General features: G+C 44.3%; 1 protein-coding gene across 2 annotated transcripts in view; it reads left to right on the top strand.

The window, feature by feature from the left end:
- Window positions 1-22,413, top strand: part of BANK1 (B cell scaffold protein with ankyrin repeats 1) — a 472,180-nt gene that overhangs the window by 401,778 nt on the left and 47,989 nt on the right. For both annotated transcript variants that reach the window (XM_056566500.1, XM_056566509.1), the window contains exons 15-16: window positions 3,079-3,260; window positions 3,386-3,449. In XM_056566500.1, coding sequence (XP_056422475.1) covers window positions 3,079-3,260; window positions 3,386-3,449 — 246 coding nt within the window. The remainder of the gene's footprint in view (window positions 1-3,078; window positions 3,261-3,385; window positions 3,450-22,413) is intronic.

Raw genomic sequence — 22,413 nt, 5'->3', positions numbered from 1 at the left:
TATATTCAGAGGGCGCAGTTTGTGGTAGTATTATATTCAGAGGGTACAGTATGTGTTAGTATTATATTCAGTGGGTACAGTGTGTGGCGGTATTATATTCAGGGGTACAGTATGTGGCAGATTTATATTCAGAGGGTACAGTATGTGTTGGTATTATATTCAGAATGTACAGTGTGTGGTAGTATTATATTCAGTGGGTATGGTGTATGGAAGGTTTATAATCAAATAGTATAGTGTATAGTAGTATTATATTTAGAGGATACAGTGTCTGGCAGGTTTATAATAATAATTGTTTTCATATAGAGGATGAGAATGCGCTGACATAGTGAGGAGACGTCTGGGCATCACATTCTGCAGAGAGAAGTTTTAGCTGGATCAAGTCCTGGCGGTATGTACCATCTGAATTAGATAAGGAAAGACTATAGAGAAGACGTCACCTGTAGTCACTGATATCATTGTGTATTCTCCTCACTATAGAGAAGACATCACCTGTAGTCACTGATATCATTCTGTATTCTCCTCACTATAGAGAAGACGTCACCTGTAGTCACTGATATCATTGTGTATTCTCCTCACTATAGAGAAGACATCACCTGTAGTCACTGATATCATTCTGTATTCTCCTCACTATAGAGAAGACGTCACCTGTAGTCACTGATATCATTGTGTATTCTCCTCACTATAGAGAAGATGTCACCTGTAGTCACTGATATCATTGTACATTCTCCTCACTATAGAGAAGACGTCACCTGTAGTCACTGATACCATTGTGTATTCTCCTCACTATAGAGAAGACGTCACCTGTAGTCACTGATGTCATTGTGTATTCTCCTCACTATAGAGAAGACGTCCCCTGTAGTCACTGATGTCATTGTGTATTCTCCTCACTATAGAGAAGACGTCCCCTGTAGTCAGATATCATTGTGTATTCTCCTCACTATAGAGAAGATGTCACCTGTAGTCACTGATATCATTGTACATTCTCCTCTCTACATCAGAGCTGTAGTCACTTGTCATTTCTACAGTTAGGTCAGTGAAACTACAACTCCCAGCATAACCTCACCACTGCCCAAAGGGGTACTCTACTGGAAAACATTTTTTTTAATCAGCTGGTGCTACAAAGTTAAACAGATTTGTAAATTACTTCTATTTAAAAATCTTAATCCTTCCAGTACTTATTAGCTGCTGTATAAGCGATTCACAGGAAGTTATTTTCCTTTTTAATTTATTTTCTGTCTGACCACAGTGCTCTGTGCTGACACCTCTGTCCATGTCAAGAACTGTCCATAGTAGGAGCAAATCCCCATAGCAAACCTCTCCTGCTCTGGACAGTTCCTGACATGGACAGAGGTGTCAGCAAATAGCACTGTGGTCAGACTGGAAAGAACTACACAACTTCCTGTGGAGCATACACCAGCTGATAAGTACTGTAAGTATTAAGATTTTAAATAGAAGTAATTTAAAAATCTGTTTAACTTTCTGGCACCAGTTGATATAAAAGTAAATGTTTTCCAGTGGAGTACCCCTTTAAGTAATTCTGGGAGCTGTATATTAAAATGGTGAAAACTTCTTTAACACTTTCCTATTCTGTGGAAACTGGTATATCTGATTATTATACTGGAATTTCTCACAATGCGCTACAACAGTGGTGTCTGTCACAACAGGCTAAAAACTTACTGAGGGGGTAGGTATGGGGGTGACACCATTTTCTACCGCACCGGGTGACACCAACCCTAGCAACGCCACTGTGATCACTCCCTGTGTCACCTCATTTTCCCCCTTGTTTCCCAGCTATGCAACTTCATTCCCCCCCTTTCTTTCCTTATCATTTCTCTGCTTTTTCCCACATATGCGCATTTGTGCATATTTGCATATGTGAATATTCCCATATTCGCATGTACGCATATTCGCATATGTGAATATTTGCATATTCCTTCTTTTCACTTGTGGACAAATACACTTGTCAGAGGTTATCAACAACATCCCTAGCAACCAATAGTAAAGTAGCCCTCCCCCTCACTGTCTTCTTCCTCAAATACGCGAATATTCGCATATGCGAATATTCACATATGCGAATATAACGAATATGTGAAATTCGTGAATATAGGACAAATATTCAACTAAATATTTGCTAAATATCGCGAATTCTAATATGGGCAATGCCGCTCATCACTAATATACAGCAAGTAAATGAACATGTGATCCACAGATATAAATGGAAATATCTGCAAGCCAGGCAATAACTATACAAAACAAAACACAAAAGCTGCATAGAACATTGTCTCACTAAATGGCAATTTTTTTTGTAACATATTTTATGTATGTACAAGTATATATATATATATATCTATATATATATATATATATATACACACACACAAACACATATATATTTACTTAGGTAGGCTATATTCTAATATGAATTGAAGGTTATTTTCCTTACTATTGTACTATCACAGATACAGATACATAGGTATACCAAGGCATATTTATTTTTCCTAAGTGATGTATTTTCCTGTGGTGTCCATTTTTGTATTGTACACATACTAAGTGTCTTAATAAAATTCTATTTTTTTGAGTTTTCCTTTAGCATGTTTTAAAGAAGATTATTTATTAGTATTTATTTTGTTGGATACCATGTTGCTTTTTTTTTTTTTTTTTTTTTTTGTTATATTGTTTTGGTTATAATAACCAGCCAGGGAAAAGGTTAAAATAGTCTACATCTTTAGGAAATGGGACCAACCAAAAGTCAATATTATCTCTGGCACAAGTTGTGTGTTTTAGATTTGTAAGTGCGTGGTTACATATTTCCTAAATAGTTTGGAATGACGCTATGGGGATAATTTATCAAAACCTGTGTAGAGGAAGAGTGGTGCAGTTGCCCATAGCAACCAATCAGCTCACTTCTTTCATTTTTAAAGAGGCCTGTGAAAAATGATATAAGTGATCTGATTGGTTGCTATGGGCAACTGCACCACTCTTCCTCTACACAGGTTTTGATACCCCCCCCTTTGTATTTATCACTATCTATATTAAAAACATTGTATATTAATTTACCTATAATTTTACGAATTCCAGACAGAATGCACTTGGCTAAACAAGAACCCCAAGTTCCAGCTCAGCAGTATGCACTCTCTGGGCAGGATGAGCTCATATTGCTCCAGGAAAAGGTGAAAATGGGGATTATTACTATGGATGAAGCTCTCCAAAAATTCCAACAGTGGAAGAATGAAAAGAGTGCACTAGATCTTCTTCAGCAGGTAAACAAGAAGTTAGTCAGCACATTGTTCTGTCTATTGACTGTTACATTGTATGTACTGATAAATCTTGTAAACATATCAAAATGACCTAACATTACAAATGATGTCATTTTGTGCCCATATAGAAAAAGCTGCAGGAGTTAAGAGACAATATCATTGGAGACAAAACAGATGATGACAAAGTTTATGGTAAGAAAATAATGATAAAAAATATGTTATGTGCCGCAGAGCAGCACAATGACAGAACCTGGAGGTGGCATCAGTATGAGGAGACCATATAGTGACTGAATGACACAGCGTGGAGGTGTTGGCAGCATGATGAGACCATATAGTGGCTGAATGACACAGTGTGGAGGTTTTGGCAGCATGAGGAGACCATATAGTGGCTGAATGACAAAGCGTGAAGGTGTTGGCAGCAAGAGGAGACCATATAGTGTCTGAATGACAAAGCGTGGAGGTGTTGGCAGCCTGAGGAGACCATATACTGGCTGAGTGACACAGCGTGGAGGTGTTGGCAGCATGAGGAGATCATATAGTGGCAGAATGACACAGTGTGGAGGTGTTGGCAGCATGAGGAGACCATATAGTGGCTGTATGACACAGCGTGGAGGTGTTGCCTGCATGAGGAGACCATATAGTGGCTGAATGACACAGCGTGCAGGTGTTGACTGCATGAGGAGACCATATAGTGGCTGAATGACAAAGCGTGAAGGTGTTGGCAGCAAGAGGAGACCATATAGTGTCTGAATGACAAAGCGTGGAGGTGTTGGCAGCCTGAGGAGACCATATACTGGCTGAGTGACACAGCGTGGAGGTGTTGGCAGCATGAGGAGATCATATAGTGGCAGAATGACACAGTGTGGAGGTGTTGGCAGCATGAGGAGACCATATAGTGGCTGTATGACACAGTGTGGAGGTGTTGGCAGCATGAGAAGACCCTATAATGGCTAAATCGCACAGCCAGGAGTTGGCAGCAGCATGAGTAGACATTAGGCCTTCACAATCCCTAAGATTATAAAATGAGTTCTGAAATGTAAACCGAAGATTTTGGGTAGCGAGTGCTACCATAACAACATTTTTATTTCCAGAGCCAGGCCCAGCCGCATCAGTAAACCATATATTGCCTGAATGACACAGCCTGGAGTTGGCTGAACCATGAGGAGAGCATATAGTGTTGGAATGGCACAGCCAGGAATTGGCAACAGCATGAGTATACACAAGGGCTTTACAATCCCTAAGAAAAAAAAGACAACATTTTTAATTTACACCGAAGATTTTGGGTAGCTAGTGCTACCATAACAAAAAAAAAAAAAGTTCCCAGACCCAGGTCCAGCAGCATCAGTAAACCATATGTTGGCTGAATGACACAGCCTGGAGTTAGCAGAAGCTTGTTGTAGGAAATGAAGTAGTGGAATGACGTCGTTCATCCCATAATCCTGGTGACTTACGTATAATGTGGCTTCCTCAAAGGGCCTGAGCAAACGGCAGGTGTTACGTATGAGCTGCCACTGGTTCACATTGAAGTTACACAGGAGAGTACCCCTATCCGTTTGGATCATCAAGAAATCAGTGATGGATTTTCTCTGTTCATACAGTTGGTCAAACATATGGAGCGTGGAATTCCAACGTGTGGCAACGTCACAAATCAGACTATGTTTGGGGATACCATTCTGACCCTGCAGCTGAAGGAAGGTGTGCTTTGCGGTGTACAAGTGGCTAAAGTGCATGCAAAGTTTTCTTCCCATTGTTTGGACGTCTTGCAAATGGGGGAACACTTCAGGAGCTGCTTGACAACCAGATTTAACATGTGTGCCATGCAGGGTGCATGGCTCACCCTTCCTTGTCGCAGCCCTGACAATATGTTCTTACCGTAGTCGGTCACCATGGTTTTCATTTCCAGTTTTCGTGGAGTAAGCCATGCTCCGATTTCTTTACGAATGACTTTTAGCAGTTCCTCCCCTGTGTGACTCTTTTCGCCAAGGCAAACCATGTGAAGAACAGCGTGACACTGCCGTACCCTGCACACATGGTATGCTGAAGGGCAACTGAGACTTGTCCGGGCAGTGGAGGCTGAGGACATGATGGAGGATGAGGAGGCGGAGTCGCACACTGTCACAGGACCAACGGGCTGACAGCGTGGAGGAGGAAGCGGCGTGACCTGTCCAAGTTGGGGTTGTGGCTGTGCAGGAACCGCATTCACCCAGTGAGCCGTAAAGGACATGTATTGTCCCTGACCGTAGTTAAAGCACCAGATGTCGGCGCTTCCGTGCATTTTGGTACACACCGACAGGCTCAAGTACTGGCCCACCTTCTCTTGCACAAAATTGTGCAGGGCTGGTACTGCCTTCTTCGCAAAGAAATGACGGCTTGGCACTCTCCACCTCGGCTCAACACAAGCCATCAGTTCTCTGAAAGGTGCAGAGTCCACCACTTGAAAAGGGAGGGACTGCCGCACCAGCAACTTAGACAGGAGCACATTCAGCTTCTATGGTGTTGGATGAGTGGGCGCATACTGTTGTCTCTTGGACATGGCTTCACGGATGGATTGTTGGCGGAATGGCTGACTAAAAGTAAGAGAAGCAGGAGCATCTGTAGCAACAGAAGGAGGGTATGACACAGCTACCTTCGGCTGTGGTGGTGGAGCCTTGGCTGGCTGAAAGAGGGAGTGGCGTGCCACTGGGTGATGCAGCATGCTGGACCACTACATTGGAGCCAGGGTTCTCCCAGGCCACTTTATGGTGGCAAAGCACATGTTGTCGCAGGGCCGTATGCCAACATTGGGACCCTGGCCACGCTTCACCTTCTGCCAACATATCTTGCATGTGGCTATGTGAACCTCCTCCGGATGCTTGATGAAAAACTGCCAAACTGCTGAGTAGCTGATTTTCCCACCAACAGTCCACACTAATTGACTGCTACTGCCGCCGTCGTCTCGGCTCCAGAATGTCCACTTCTACCACCATGCTGACTGCCAACAATGCTACCGCCTTGCTGGCTCAGGTGCTGCCTCACGGGCAAACCTGCAACGCTCTTCTCCTGATGATGAAGCCCCTTCTGCACCCGGCTCCCAATTGCGATCGGCTTCATCATCATCATCATCATCAACAAGTGTCTGCACGTCACTGATGTCCTCCTCAGGTTCATCAACAGTGTCTGCTTCAGGACCCTGAACCCTGGCAACACCACCTCCCATATCACTCTCCGCATCACTACTTGGCCGCCTAGCAGAGGAAGCGGCGGATGTCTCCTCCACTTTTTGGCTGGGCAGTAGCTGCTGACTGTCCTCTATTAGATCATCCTCAGTGAATAGTGGAGCTGAACCCACAGCATAAGATACTTTTCTAGGAAAGGGAACAGCATAGGACAAAGGCAATGGGAGGACAGGGACTGCTCCCGGGCCATGCCAACTGAGGGTTGTGTCTGAGGAACCCACCGACTGTTGACTGGGGTGTCAGATGTCCCTTGGGATGAAGTGGATGACCGTGTTAACCAATCGACGACGGAAGATGGGTTGCTGGTCGCGACACGACCGCTAGCTCAGGAGCTCAGGCCTCTCGCTGCGACTCCTGCTGCCACTCACCCCTAGTCTGCTGCGACCTCTTCCTGAAGGATTTAGGCCTCTGCCACTCCTCTGTGCACATCCTGGCACTTCCCTGCCTGACATACTTAGTGCGTATATGAGGGGAGTACAATACGCTTCACTACGCTTAAAACAGTATTCTTCTAGAACAGCAGCAGGTGTGTACTTTTGGCTGTCCTTTCACAGTATCTAGGCCCTTGACAGATTAACAGGAACAAAATAGTGCACTACTTAGATGTAGGTATGTGGTATGCACTGATGAGGGCAGAAAAATGCTCCTCAGTACACTTAAAAAAGTATCTGAGTACAACACCAGCCGAAGAGTACTTTTGCCTGGACTTTCACAGTATGAAGGCCATTGACAGATTAACAGGTAAAAAATAGTACAGTACTTAGATGTACATATGCGGTATGCACTTATGAGGGCAGAAAAATGTGCTACAATGAGTGTAAAAACTCAGTAATTTTTTTTAAAACACCAGCCAACTGGTGATTACTTTTGGCTGTCCTTTCACAGTATGTAGGCCCTTGACAGATTAACTGTCAGGAACCGAACTGGAAGCGGGTAGTGGATCCTCTGTGTTAGTGAGGCGATGGCGTGGGCCGTACCAGGGGACCGATTCTAAGAAGTTACTTGCTGCGGCGGTAACTCCTAGGTCGTATCCCCCGATAGCGACTCAACCTCACTAACAGCTGAGATAGGCATAGTACACAAGGACAAGGGGAAGGCAAGGTCAGACGTAGCAAGAGGTCAAGGCAGGCGGCAAAGGTTCGTAGTCAGGGGCAACAGCAAGGGTCTGGATACACAGGCTTGGGAACACACAGAACGCTTTCTCAGGGCACTAGGGCAACAAGATCCGGCAAGGACAGGAAGGGGAAGCGGGTTTTTATAGAGTAGGGAGTGATTGGAACTGATTTTGCCAGGCACCAATTAATGGTGCACTGGCCCTTTAAATCTGAGAGACCGGGCGCGCGCGCCCTAGAGAGCGGGGCCGCGTGCGCTGGGACTGAGCAGGAGGACGGGGCAGGTGAGTGACACAGGATGCGACCCGCGGGCAGGCACGTCCCGCCGCGGGGATAGCATCCCCGCCAAGAGACACAGAGCAGCGCTCCCGGTCAGCGGGTCTGACTGGCGCGCTGCAAGCAATTTAATTTGATTTTTAATTGACTACAAAGTGCTCTCCAAAATTTTGAAACAAATTGAAATCAAACACAATCAGACACAATATGCGTGGGAAGTCAGTGGAGAAGAAAAATGTGGAGAAAAAATTGTTTAGCCAATTGAGGCGCAGAGGGAAGACCTGGAAGTGGGACAAAATGAGCCATTTTGGAAAAACGATCCACGACCACCTAAATGACAGTGTTGCCATGAGATACAGGAAGGTCAGTGATAAAGTCCATACCTACATGGGACCATGGTTGTTCAGGCACAGGCAGAGGAAGGAGAAGACCAGCCGGCTTCTGGCGTGGAGTTTTGTCACGTGCGCACACTATACAGGCCTGTACAAAATCCGTCACATCTTTCTCCAGAGAGGACTACCAATAATGTCTGGCAATTAACTGTATGGACTTTTTGATTCCAGCATGACCAGCCAGGTGGGAGGAATGACCCCATTTGAGAGTTTGGAGGCGAAGATGTGGAGGAACATATGTTTTTCCAGGAGGAATTGGCACTAGAGGAGCAGGAGCAGAGGAGATCAGACATTCTGGAGGTATGATGTGTTGAGGAAAAGCTTCAGATTCTGAGACATCGATGGAATGTGATAGAGCATCTGCCCTGATATTCTTGTCCGCAGGGCGAAAATGGATCTGAAAATTGAAACGGGCAAAAAACAATGACCATCTAGCCTGGCGAGGATTTAAACGCTGGGCGGACTGGAGATAGGACAAGTTTTTGTGGTCCGTGAAGATGATGATGGGATGAAGGGACCCTTCCAGAAGATGTCTCCACTTTTCGAGTGCCAACTTGATGGCCAATAATTCACGGTCACCTATGGAATAGTTTTTTTTCAGGAGGGGAAAAAGTTTTGGAGAAAAATCTGCAAGTGACATTTTTTCCTTTAGCCTTTTTTTGTGGAAGAACAGCTCCGGCTCCAACTGAGGAGGCGTCAACCTCAAGGAAGAAAGGTTTGAGAGGATCGGGCCTGGGCAAGACTGGTGCAGAGGCGAAGGCAGCTTTGAGATGATTAAAGGCTTCCTCCACCTGTGGTGGCCAGGATTTCGGATTAGCATTCTTCTTGGTTAATGCTACAATAGGAGCAACGATGGTGGAGAAGTGGGGAATGAATTGTCGGTAATAATTAGCAAATCCGAGAAATCGTTGGATAGCTCGTAGACCTGTGGGGCGTGGCCAATCCATTACCGCAGATAGCTTGTCGGGGTCCATTTGAAGGCCTTGGCCAAACACTATGTAACCCAGGAAGGGTAGGCTGCGGCATTCAAAGAGACATTTCTCAATCTTGGCATAAAGATGATTTTTGCGTAGGCACTGAAGCACTTGACGGACATGGACATGGAGGCGATGTTCCTCTAGGTTGGGGGAAGAAATGAGGATGTCATCTAGACTACCACACAGGAATACAGCATGTCCCGAAAGATCTCATTAACAAAGTCCTGAAACACTGCAGGGGCGTTGCAAAGTCCAAAGGGCATGACAAGGTACTCGAAGTGACCATCTCTAGTATTGAAGGCGGTTTTCCATTCATCACCTTGTCGAATACGGATGAGGTTATATGCGCCCCTTAGATCCAGTTTGGTGAAAATTTTTGCCCCACGAGGTCGGTCAAAGAGTTCGGAGATCAGAGGCAAAGGATAGCGATTCTTTACTGTGATTTTATTAAGACCGCGGTAGTCTATACAAGGGCATAGAGATCCGTCTTTTTTGGAAATAAAGAAGAATCCAGCTCCGGCTGGAGAGGAAGATTTTCGAATAAAACCTCTTTTTAGGTTTTCCTGAATGTATTCAGCCATGGCTTGCGTTTCTGGAGCGGAGAGTGGGTAAATCCTTCCACGGGGCGGAGTGGTACCAGGGAGCAAGTCGATAGGACAGTCAAAGGGTCTATGTGGTGGTAAGACCTCTGCTTGCTTTTTCCAAAAAAATAGTCCTGATAGGCCTTTGGAAGACTAGGCAATGGAGGAGTGATGGAGACTTGATTGACAGGAACCAACTTAAGACATCGCTTGTGGCAGGAAGGTCCCCAACTCTTAACGTCCCCAGTGGCCCAGTCGAGGATAGTGCTGGAGCCAGGGCAAGCCAAGAAGAATTTCTGAAGTACAATTGGGCAATAAGAAAAATTCGATATTTTCAAAATGGTGAACTCCAATGTTCATGAGCGAGCAGGATTCAGTGCGATAACGCACGGTGCAGACCAGTCTCTCTATTCACCGAGGCTATGAAGAGAGGTTTGACGAGACAGGTAACAGGAATATTGCACATGTTGATGAATGAGGCTTCAATGAAATTTCCTTCTGAACCAGAGTCCAGAAAGGCCTCAGCAGAGAAGGAAGACTTAGTGGGCAAGGAAATCCGTACAGGAATGGTAAGACGTGGAGAGGAAGAATTCACACCTAGTAACGCCTCTCCCCCGTTCACTAGGTGCGCGCGTTTCCCTGAAGCGGAGGACGAAGAGGACAGTCCTTTAAGAAATGCTCAGAGCTCGCACAGTATAAACACAAGTTCTCGTTCCTACGGCGGGTCCTCTCTTGTTGTGTCAGGCGAGACCGGTCCACTTGCAAGGCCTCCTCGGCGGAAGGCACAGTAACAGGTTGCAATGGATGCTGAAAGAGAGGAGCCAGGCGCGGAATACGCCTGGTGCGAACAAGATCTTTTTCCTGGCGAAGCTCCTGGCGTCGTTCAATGTAGCGCATATCAATGCGGGTAGCCAAATGAATGAGATCAGACAGGGAGGAAGGTATCTCTCGTGCGGCCAGACAATCCTTGATGTGGCTGGATAAACCTTTCTTGAAGGTCTCGCAGAGAGCCTCATTATTCCAGGCCAACTCAGAGGCCAAAATACGGAACTGTACGGCATATTCGCCCACTGTAGAGTCTCCTTGGACGAGGTTTAGCAGGGCTGTTTCAGCGGAAGAGGCACGGTTCCTCAAAGACACTGCGTAGTTCTGTGAAGAAGGACTGGATGGTAGCAGTAGAAGGATCGTTGTGGTCCCAAAGTGGTGTGGCCCAAGACAAGGCCTTTCCAGATAGCAGACTGACCACGAATGCCACCTTAGATCATTCCGTGGGAAAGTGGTCCGACATGATCTCCAGGTGCAGCGAACACTGGGTCAGGAACCCACGGCAGAGCTTAGAATCCCCATCAAACTTGTCAGGTAGAGACAGACAGACTCTGGACATGGAGGCGGCAGCTCGCTGTGGAGGAGATGCTGGAGCTGGCGGAGGAGATGGTTGCTGCTGTGGAGGTAGAAGCTGCTGGAACATAACAGTCAACTGTGACAGCTGCTGTCCTTGTTGGGCGATCTGCTGGGACTGCTGTGCGATCACGGTGGTGAGATCAGCGAGGCTTGGCAGTGGTACCTCAGCGGGATCCATGGCCGGATCTACTGTCAGGAACCAGACTGGAAGCGGGTAGTGGATCCTCTGTGTTAGTGAGGCGATGGCGTGGGCCGTACCAGGGGACCGGTTCTAAGAAGTTACTGGTTTTCACCAGAGCCTGCCGCAATGGACTTGCTGCGGCGGTAACTCCCAGGTCGTATCCCCCGATAGCGACTCAACCTCACTAACAGCTGAGATAGGCATAGTACACAAGGACAAGGTGAAGGCAAGGTCGGACGTAGCAAGAGGTCAAGGCAGGCAGCAAAGGTTCGTAGTCAGGGGCAACAGCAAGGGTCTGGATACACAGGCTTGGGAACACACAGAACACTTTCTCAGGGCACTAGGGCAACAAGATCCGGCAAGGACAGGAAGGGGAAGCGGGTTTTTATAGAGTAGGAAGTGATTGGAACTGATTGGGCCAGGCACCAATTAATGGTGCACTGGCCCTTTAAATCTGAGAGACCCGGCGCGTGCCCTAGAGAGCGGGGCCGCACGCGCCGGGACTGAGCAGGAGGACGGGGCAGGTGAGTGACACAGGATGCGACCCGCGGGCAGGCACGTCCCACCGCGGGGATCGCATCCCCGCCGAGAGACACAGAGCAGCGCTCCCGGTCAGCGGGTCTGACCGGGGCGCTGCAAGCAAGAGCAGAACGCTGTGAGCGCTCCGGGGGAGGAGCGGGACCCGGAGCGCTCGGCGTTACATTAACAGGTACAAAATAGTACACTACTTAGATGTACGTATGTGGTATGCACTGATGAGGGCAGAAAAATGCGCTACAGTACCCTTAAAAATTATATATTTCCTCTTTTTCCTTTTTACCATTTTTTATATGTTATATGTAACATGTATCTAAATCTTTGTGGAAAAAAATTTAAATAAACAGTTATTTAAAAAAAAAAAAAAAAAAAAGTATATGTTTTTTTAAAAAACACCAGTAGTACACAACCGTGCTGCAACACAAAATAGCTGTGTACTAAACACAAAATTGCACTCTGTCACAGACTATTAAGAATGGACTGCTGGTTATTATACCATCTACAGACTAGTATAAGACACTGAATTGCGCTGAAAAATTATTCCTGCCTCCTCTGCTAAGGTTTGTGAAGTTGAGGCAGCTTGTTGAAATATATGAGGCAACACACAGCTATCTGCCCCTCTCTGTATTACTATGCCGAAGAAAGTGACTGGGAGGTTAATGCCTGCAGCTGCAGTAAAAATCCTTTTCAGTGAAAAAAACACTGCTCTCCTTCCACAAGAACGCTGATGTGACTAGGAGGATGTTAAACGCTGCTGAAATGCGCTTTTCTCTGCTGTAACACACACACACAGGGTGTCCTTCCTATCTCTCTGCAGTGTTATGAATGAAGTGGCTGGCCGCAATATGGCTGCCGAATATATAGGGCTGTGACATCACAGGGGTGACTGGCTGCTGATAGGCTGCATCTTGCATGTGACTCAGGGTCATACCACCTACTTCCCTTCTCGCCTTGCCAGCGTCCCTTGCCCCATGTACTGACATGTGGATACGCCATTTTAGATGCCCTGGAGCCTGGAATGCCGTAAAATTGAGTTTAATGAAGCGATTTGCACGATAGAATCGCGGCGATATTAGCATTCGTTGCAAATCGAATATTTCATGAAATTCGTAACCAATTCAGGTTCGTCAGCTTCGATTCGCTCATCTCTATTGAGGACCTCCACCTTTTAACACTATATTGTTTTGAAGACCAAAATTCTGTGCTGGTGAATTTCATAATACATTTTATATAGTGTATATTTTTATATCACTTTAAAATCTTGCCCACTAGGTGTTGTACTTATCTGTAATTTGGTGTCTACTGCCTGTTGTCAGGGGAATTACAGCTAGATCAGGATTTATTATAGGAAGTAGTGTTTGGGGTAGCATGTGCTCTGTAAAAAGAGAATAGGAGAGAGTTTGAGAAAGCTTGGGCTTCCTTCACTTTGCTGCTATTCCTGTGAAACACCTAAAGGGTTTACACACTTACTGAATGTCATTTTGAATACTTTGAGGGGTGTAGTTTTTATAATGGGGTCATTTATGGGGTATATCTAATAAGAAAGCCCTTCAAATCCACTTCAAACCTGAAGTGGTCCATGAAAAATTCCAGTTTTGAAACTTTTGTGAAAAATTGGAAAATTGCTGCTGAATTTTGAAGCCCTCTGATGTCTTCCAAAAGTAAAAACATGGAAACTTTATGATGCAAACATAAAGTAGACATATTGTATTTGTTAAGCGAAATATAGTTTATTTGGAATGTCTATCTCCCTTACAACCAGAGAGCTTCAAAGTTAGAAAAATGCTAAATTTTCAATTTCACTAAAAATGATGCAAGTATCGACAACATTTTACCACCACTACAAAGTAGAATATGTAACAAAAAAAAAACTATCTCTGAATCAGAATGAAAGGTAAAAGCATCCCAGAGTTATTAAAGCTTAAAGTGACAGTGGTCAGATGTGCAAAAAACACTCTTGTCCTTAAGGTGAAAATAGGCTTGGTCCTTAAGGGGTTGAAGTTAAATAAAGGCTTTCATCTTATGTCACCATCCGAAAAGCTCAGGAATGCTGTCCCTTGCATACATATTTGCTGTATGTCCACAGTGTTGCAGTGTGATCTCCTCTACACTATATTTCCCTATCTTTCTCAGCAGCAGTTCAGGGCTTACAGTAAATCTTTCCTTGCTTTGATTCTGCTGAAGTTTCTTTCCTTTCTGTTCACATAACACCTTGCAAATCAAGGGCATCAGTAACTCATTTTCCCTTCAAAAACTGTCTAGTACTGTACAGTGTAAATGACCCCCCAGCTCAGTGCAGCCTATTCAATCCAGTGCATTTTCTCTACTATGGCATGGCATAGCAGAGAGAAGTATGTGCTTTGATTGGGCAGAGAAGTAAGGTAAAGAATGTGGTTGTACATGTACTACTGGCAAACAGCCCAGCTATGGTCCCACCTTCTGAGATGGAAAGAACAAAAAATAGCTGTACACCATAGAGGGTCTCAGCAGAGAGCACTAAAATCCCCTTGTCACCACACTGGAGGGTAAATCTAACAAAACAATGCAGGTTTCGAAAGGGCTGGTATATTTTTATAGAGGAAGGTTCACAGTTCTGGACCTTCAAAATTGATGTTTTTGGTAAAATAGGTTATGACTCAAAATTCACTCCAAAGACTGCATGTAAACACAGCCAGTAACTGAAGAGGGAGGAAAGAGGCAGTAGTGGGATAGATGGGAAAGGTGGGGTGCCTGGAGGGGGGGGGAGCGGTAACATATGCTATTTATGACAGCATTGTGGTGTACATGAGATTCAATTTATAATTATAGAAGTAAAGGCATGAAAGAAACTCAACTATTGCCATGGGATTTCTGAATTTTACCTGGTTCAACGGGGAGCTAATTCTTTAAGCTGAATATCTGATCAATTTTACATAGCAATTACACAGTTATAGGACATGTCTACTCTAGATCTTAAGATTGGTGGTATTAAAAGTTTAGTTTTATAATCATATAAATAAGTAAAGTTTCTTTGGGTTACTGGACATTTTAGTATCACATATTTTCTGGACTAGTTATAATATTGAAGACCAAAATAGCTGCATTTTCATATATGTCCACAAAATGTATGAAGCATGCTTTCATGTTTGGAATACTTTCATTTGTGTCTTACCTTGTGTTGTGTATCACTGGGATATCATTTTTTGTGGGTATTCTCGTATTCTAATGCATTTTGAGAGTCTGTGTGATAATCTGTGTATTTTGTTGATGCCTGCATTTGAGAATTAAGTATTTAGGTCTCTTTCTGAGCGTGAAATATAGTTGAAGATTGATCTAGAGCAACCACTGATTTTAAAATGTAAGGGCTTTAAATAATGATTTATGTTACTCAAACTTTCTAAAGAAATCCTTTCAATTCATGGCAGTTTGATTAGAATGTTGTATCAGATTTTCAGTATCATAAATCTTTTAGCAACTCAAGTTCATGTCATTAAAAAGCAGTACAAGCCAGGCATTAGCAAATACATTTTCATAACTTTTCTTATTAAAGTGAATTTCTATCCAAAAAGTCCATATATTCATAACACAGAAGTTAAACATTTGGTAATGTCATTGCAAAATGCTAGAATAAAAAAAGAAAAACTCAGTCAAAGAAAAAGTTAAATGCACATGCTGTCTAAAATGTGTATTTAATATTTCCATATCACTGTAGGGTGGGCCCCCATTGACAATTCTACTGGTGGGCCCTAGACACTCAAGTTATTTGTTGTCCATCACTGTATGTGAGCAACGCCTTTGAAGAATAAATAATGGTATAGTGGCTATTTTGGAACACAAGTCATTCCAGAGTCTACACTACTTTCTCACTGACTTTTTTTGTCATATTTCCCATGCTGAATGGGGCACACATAAACCCATTACCCTCACTGGCATCTTCTATGGATACTACAGCCCAGCTGCACATTGTTTCATTTCACAAGCATTCTACACTGCTCAAAAAAATAGGGAACACTAAGATAACACATCCTAGATCTGAATGAATGAACTAATCGTATGAAATACTTTTGTCTCTATATGTGCTTTACATGTGCTGACAACAAAATTCCACAAACATTATCAATTGAAATCAAATTTATCAACCCATGGAGGTCTGGATATGGAGTCACACTCAAAATCGAAGTGGAAAATCACACTACAGGCTGATTCAAATTTGATGGAATGTCCTTAAAACAAGTCAAAATGAGGCTCAGTAGTGTGTGTGGCCTCAATGTGCCCGTATGACCTCCCTACAATGCCTGGGCATGCTCCTGATGGTCTCCTGAGGGATATCCTCCCAGACCTGGACTAAAGCATCTGCCAACTCCTGGACAGTCTGTGGTGCAACATGGCATTGGTGGATGGAGCGAGACTTGATGTCCCAGATGTGCTAAATTGGATTCAGGTACCTAATGGCAGTCAGGCTACCTCTGGCAAGCACAAAGAAATGCCACCGCACACCATTACTGACCCACCGCCAAACCGGTCATGTTGGAGGATGTTGCAGGCAGCAGAACATTCTCCACGGCGTCTCCAGACTCTATAACGTCTGTCACATGTGTTCAGTTTGAACCTGCTTTTATCTGTGAAGAGCACAGGCACCAATGGTGAATTTGCCAATCGTGGTGTTCTCTGGCAAATGCCAAAGTCCTGCACGGTGTTGGGCTGTAAGCATAACCCCCATCTGTGGACGTCGGGCCCTCATACCACCCTCATGGAGTCTGTTTCTGTGGCCTGCTGAAGTTCATTTTGCAGGGCTCTGAGAGTGCTCCTCCTGCTTCTCCTTGCACAAAGGTGGAGGTAGCGGTCCTGCTGCTGGGTTGTTGCCCTCCTACGGCCTCCTCCACGTCTCCTGATGTATTGGCCTGTCTCCTGGTAGCGCCTCCATGATCTGGACACTACGCTTACAGACACAGCAAACCTTCTTGCCACAGCTCGCATTGATGTGCCATCCTGGATGAGCTGTACTACCTGAGCCACTTGTGTGGGTTGTAGACTCTGTCTCATGCTACCACTAGAGCGAAAGCACCACCAGCATTCAAAAGTGACCAAAACATCAGCCAGAAAGCATAGGAACTGATAAGTGGTCTGTGGTCACCACCTGCAGAACCACTCCTTTACTGAGGGTGTCTTGATAATTGCCTAAAATTTCCACCTATTTCTGTTCCATTTGCACAACAGCATGCGAAATTGATTGCCAATCAGTGTTGCTTTCTGAGTGGACAGTATGATTTCACAGAAGTGTGATAAGTGTTGTTTAAGTGTTCCCTTTATTTTTTTGAGCAGTGTACACAGTCATGGCCGTAAATGTTGCCACTGCTGAAATTTTTGTAGAAAATTAAGTACTTCTCACAGAAAAGGATTGCAGTAACACATGTTTTGCTGTACACATGTTTATTCCCTTTGTGTGCATTGGAACTAAACCAAAAAAGGGAGGAAAAAAAGCTAATTGGATATAATGTTACACCAAACTGCAAAAATGGGCTGGACAAAATTATTGGCACTCTTTCAAAATTGTGGAACATGTAGAGAAAACACAACAAGAAGCGCTCCATTGTGCATTAAAAGAGTAGGTAAGCTATACCGATGGTTAATGGTAGCGCTTACCCTGTAAATTGTGCTTAGAGACCCAGGCACAACACTGGTAGAGTGTATTCCAAAATGCAGCCAGTCCCACCACCGCAACAGTGTAGCAATTGTAACAAAAACCTCCAGACTCCAAAGGGACTTGGATGGGCGCAGAAAGGATGGGAGCAATATAGACAAAGGTCGATTTATTCTGGAACAACGTGTTTCGACGCGTCTTTTTCAAGTTCACAACAATCTCTAAACAGATAGAGATATTTATACACATTAAGAACACAGATAAGTAACTTACAACACGTAGTTCCTCCATGCACGTCAGACCGGAAGTGGTCATCAAGGTCACGGCATGCCAGAGGTCCGTGTTCTTCTACTTGGCATGCCGTGACCTTGATGACCACTTCCGGTCTGATGTGCATGGAGGAACTACGTGTTGTAAGTTAATTATCTGTGTTCTTAATGTGTATAAATATCTCTATCTGTTTAGTATATGTTGTGAACTTGAAAAAGACGCCTGTTCCAGCGCCGAAACGCGTTGTTCCAGAATAAATCGACCTTTGTCTATATTGCTCCCATCCTTTCTGCGCCCATCCAAGTCCCTTTGGAGTCTGGAGGTTTTTGTTAAAATTGTGGAACAATAAGGTTGTTTCAAGCATGGAATGCTCCTTTAAACTCCCGTGGGGCAAGTAACAGGTGTGGGCAATATAAAAATCACATCTGAAAACAGATAAAAAGTTCACTTAGTCTCTGCATTTTGTGTCTGTGTGTGCCACACTAAGCATGGACAACAGAAAGAGGAGAAGAGAACTGTCTGAGGACTTGAGAACCAAAATTGTGGGAAAATATTAACAATCTTAAGGTTACAAGTCCATCTCCAGAGATCTAGATATGCATTTGTCCACTGTAGCTAATCACCCTGGGCGTGGACAGAAGAGAAAAAGTTATGAAAGGTGTCAACGCAAGATAGTCTGGATGGTGGATAAACAGCCCCAAACAAGTTCCAAAGATATTCAAGCTGTCCTGCAGGCTCAGGGAGCATCAGTGTCAGCACGAACTATCCGTCAACATTTTAATGAAATTAAATGCTATGGCAGGAGACTCAAGAGGACCCTACTGCTGACAACGAGACATAAAAAAGAAAGACTACATTTTGCCAAAATGAACTTGAGTAAGCCAAAATCCTTCTGGTAAAACGTTTGTGGACAGATAAGACCAAGATAGATCATTTTGGTAAAGCACATTATTCTACTGTTTACCGAAAACGGAATGAGACCTACAAAAGAAAAGAACACAGTACCTACAGTGAAATATGGTTGAGGTTCAATGTTGTTTTGGGGTTGTTTTGCTTCCTCTGGCACTGGGTGCCTTGAATGTGTGCAAGGCATCATGAAATCTGAGGATTACCAACAGATTTTGGGTCGCACTGAACAGCCCGGTGTCAGAAAGATGGGTTTGTGTCCGAGATCTTGGGTCTTCAAGCAGGACAATGACCCCAAAAAGCACCCACAAATGGATGGCATTAAAGTGCTGGAGAGTTCTGGAGTGGCCAGCAATGAGTCTAGATCTAAATCCCATTGAACACCTGTGGAGAGATCTTAAAATTGCTGTTGGGAAAAGGCCCTTCCAATAAGAGAGACCTGGAGCAATTTGCAAAGGAAGAGTGGTCCAACAATCCGGCTGAGAGGTGTAAGAAGCTTATTGATGGTTAAAGGAAGCGACTGATTTCAGTTATTTTTTCCAAAGGGTCTACAACCAAATATTAAAGGACAACTGTAGTGGTCAAAAATCCCTGCCCAAATGTTCCCCAAACAAAAGTTATACAATTCAGTCAATTAGTCCTATTTACCTATATGCAGCCGTTTCTGAGATATTAGAGTTGCCAGCATAGCCCAGTAGTCCTGCGTCCGTCCCCTATTCATTACATTGCAGCCGCCATCTTGGGGACGGAGATCTCTTCCTCCCAGCAGTGTTTGTGCTCCCCCTAGCCTCTGTCAGGTCCTCCCTTCTTATGCATATGCATGAGCGGGTGCTTTCTGAGGCAGCCATAGGCTCATCCTCAGAAACGCCCCTATCTGTAAGATTGAAGCAGGGGGAGAATGAGGACGTCCACAGCTCCTCCCCCCTCCCCTGCTCTGTCCACATAGGACCTCACTTATCACGGGGAGGATTCAAGTTTTCATGGGGGGAAACACAGAGCAAACCACAGAGCAGGGAGGGGAGGACGTGTGTGTGAAGGAGACATATTACACTGCAGGGGCTGGTGGTGTATAGACTACAGGGAATAAATATCATACTGGAGAGGATTCTGTGTGTGAGGGGGGGGGGGGGAGGGGGACTACTGAATGACACATGCTGGGAGTTGTAGTCCCTGTTATGTGTGTGTGTATGCCAGTGTTTCCCAACCAGGGAATGCTGGGAGTAGTAGTTTTGCAACATCTGGAGGCACCCTGGTTGGGAAACACTGGTGTATGAACTACAACTCCCAGGAGACTACAGAGATACAATACAGGTGTTGGTGAACTACAACTCCCAGCCAGGAGACTACAGAGATACAATATAGGTGTTGGTGAACTACAACTCCCAGGAGACTACAGAGATACAATATAGGTGTTGGTGAACTACAACACCCAGGAGACTACAGAGATACAATAGAGGTGTTGGTGAACTACAACCCCCAGGAGACTACAGAGATACAATAGAGGTGTTGGTGAACTACAACTCCCAGGAGACTACAGAGATACAATATAGGTGTTGGTGAACTACAACTCCCAGGAGACTACAGAGATACAATATAGGTGTTGGTGAACTACAACTCCCAGGAGACTACAGAGATACAATATAGGTGTTGGTGAACTACAACTCCCAGGAGACTACAGAGATACAATATAGGTGTTGGTGAACTACAACTCCCAGGAGACTCCTGATACAATAGAGGTGTTGGTGAACTACAACACCCAGGAGACTACAGAGGTACAATAGAGGTGTTGGTGAACTACAACTCCCAGGAGACTACAGAGATACAATAGAGGTGTTGGTGAACTACAACTCCTTTATACACTCAAACAGCAGAAAGCTGACACGGCATGCTGGGATTTGTAGTCTTGCAACAGCTGGAGGCACCACTGGAATTCCCAGCATGCCCGAACAGCATATAAAATAACTGGGCATGCTTGGAGTTGTAGTTGTGAAAAAGATGGAGGGACCAATATCAGGACATTTTTATAGACAAACAATTATGTTTTTTTTTTTACCATTTTTACTTTCACTATACACTCTCCAGAGCCCACACTACAGTGAGCACGGAGGCAGCATGGGGAGGGGGAGATGAGCAGAAGGGGAGGGTGTATGCATAGGGAAGGGAGATGTGGGCGTTACAATATAATAATTTGCTCGGGGGGGATAGAACAGGGGGAGGGCAGCAGCTTACAGGAAGTAAGCACAAGGCATGATGGGAGATGTAGTTTTATTTTCACTTCTCCTCCGTAATTCGTGTGCTGATAACGGGAGAACGACTGGGCCAATTTTGATGGGGGAGACATCGTTGGAAAGGTCTTTCAAAGACCTATTAAATGAGGTAAAAAAAAGTTTTTTTGCCCAGCACTGCAGATGTCCTTTAAGTTCAGGGTGCCAATAATTTTGTCCAGCCCATTTTTGGAGTTTGGTGTGACATTATGTCCAATTTCCTTTTTTTCTCCCTTTTTTGGTTGAGTTCCAATACACACAAAGGGAATAAGTATAGCAAAACATGTGTTACTGCAATCCTTTACTGTGAGAAATACTTCATTTTCTAGAAAAATTTCAGGGGTGCCAACATTTACGGCCATGACTGTATGATCATCATGTCCCCTAAAAGTAGGGTTGCCCCGTGAAATCAATGATGATTGTTAAATGTTTATCTGTAGTTTTTTTTTGTGTTTCTAGATTGCTAGTAATATTGGAAAATCAATTTTCCCTCAACAGACTGACACATAGGCCCAGATTTATCAAACTGTGTGACTAAAAAAAGTAGAGTGATTTTCCCACAAGAACCAATCACAGCTCACATTGGTTGCTATGAGAAAATCACTCTATTTTTTCTCTCAGGCTGGGTTCACACTAAGTTTTGTCCCATACGTGACCGCATACAACAGGGGGAGCTGAAAACTTGCGCTCCCGTATGCCTTCGTATGCGGTCCCGTATGTAATGCATTTCAATGAGCTGACTAGAGTGAAACGCTGACTCTGGTCGGCTCATTTTTGCCCCGTATGCTGTTTTCCAACCGCACCTAAAATCGTGGTCGACTACGATTTTAGGTCCGGTGAAAAAGCGCATTCAGGGCAAAAATGAGCCGACCGGAGTCAGCGTTTCACTCCGGTCAACTCATTGAAATGCATTACTTACGGGACCGCATACGAAGGCATACGGGAGCGCAAGTTTTCAGCTCCCCCTGCCGTATGCGGTCCCGTATGGGACAAAACCTAGTGTGAACCCAGCCTCACACAGTTTGATAAATTTGGGCCATACTACGCTATTTACTGTACGAGTAGAAATACATTCTAAGATAACCTCTCTCAACAGCCCATTATGGAGAAACCACATGCTCACAGGTTATTTAAGACTATGATACATACATGCTTCTTAGATACAAACACACTGAAAAGCTAATTTAAAAAAAAATACCAATAAAATAGCAATAGCTCACAAATTTTTTTTTTCCTGAAATATGAGGACAAATAAAAAAATTAAGTGGCATTTGTAACAGCTTCAGGCCTCATGTTACCAGGCTGGATAGGTTTTAGACCAGTTCTGGCAACAGCTCTAATTTTGTCCAGTTCGGCCCTATATTATTTATATAACATAAAGTTTTCTCTTCTCTCTCTGCTTAATTTAGAGTACCTCTCATTTA

This window comes from Hyla sarda, chromosome 1, assembly GCF_029499605.1.
Source record: "Hyla sarda isolate aHylSar1 chromosome 1, aHylSar1.hap1, whole genome shotgun sequence".
NCBI lineage: Eukaryota > Metazoa > Chordata > Amphibia > Anura > Hylidae > Hyla > Hyla sarda.
The sequence above is the reverse complement of the archived record's forward strand: the minus strand, read 5'-3'. Positions and strand labels throughout refer to the sequence as shown.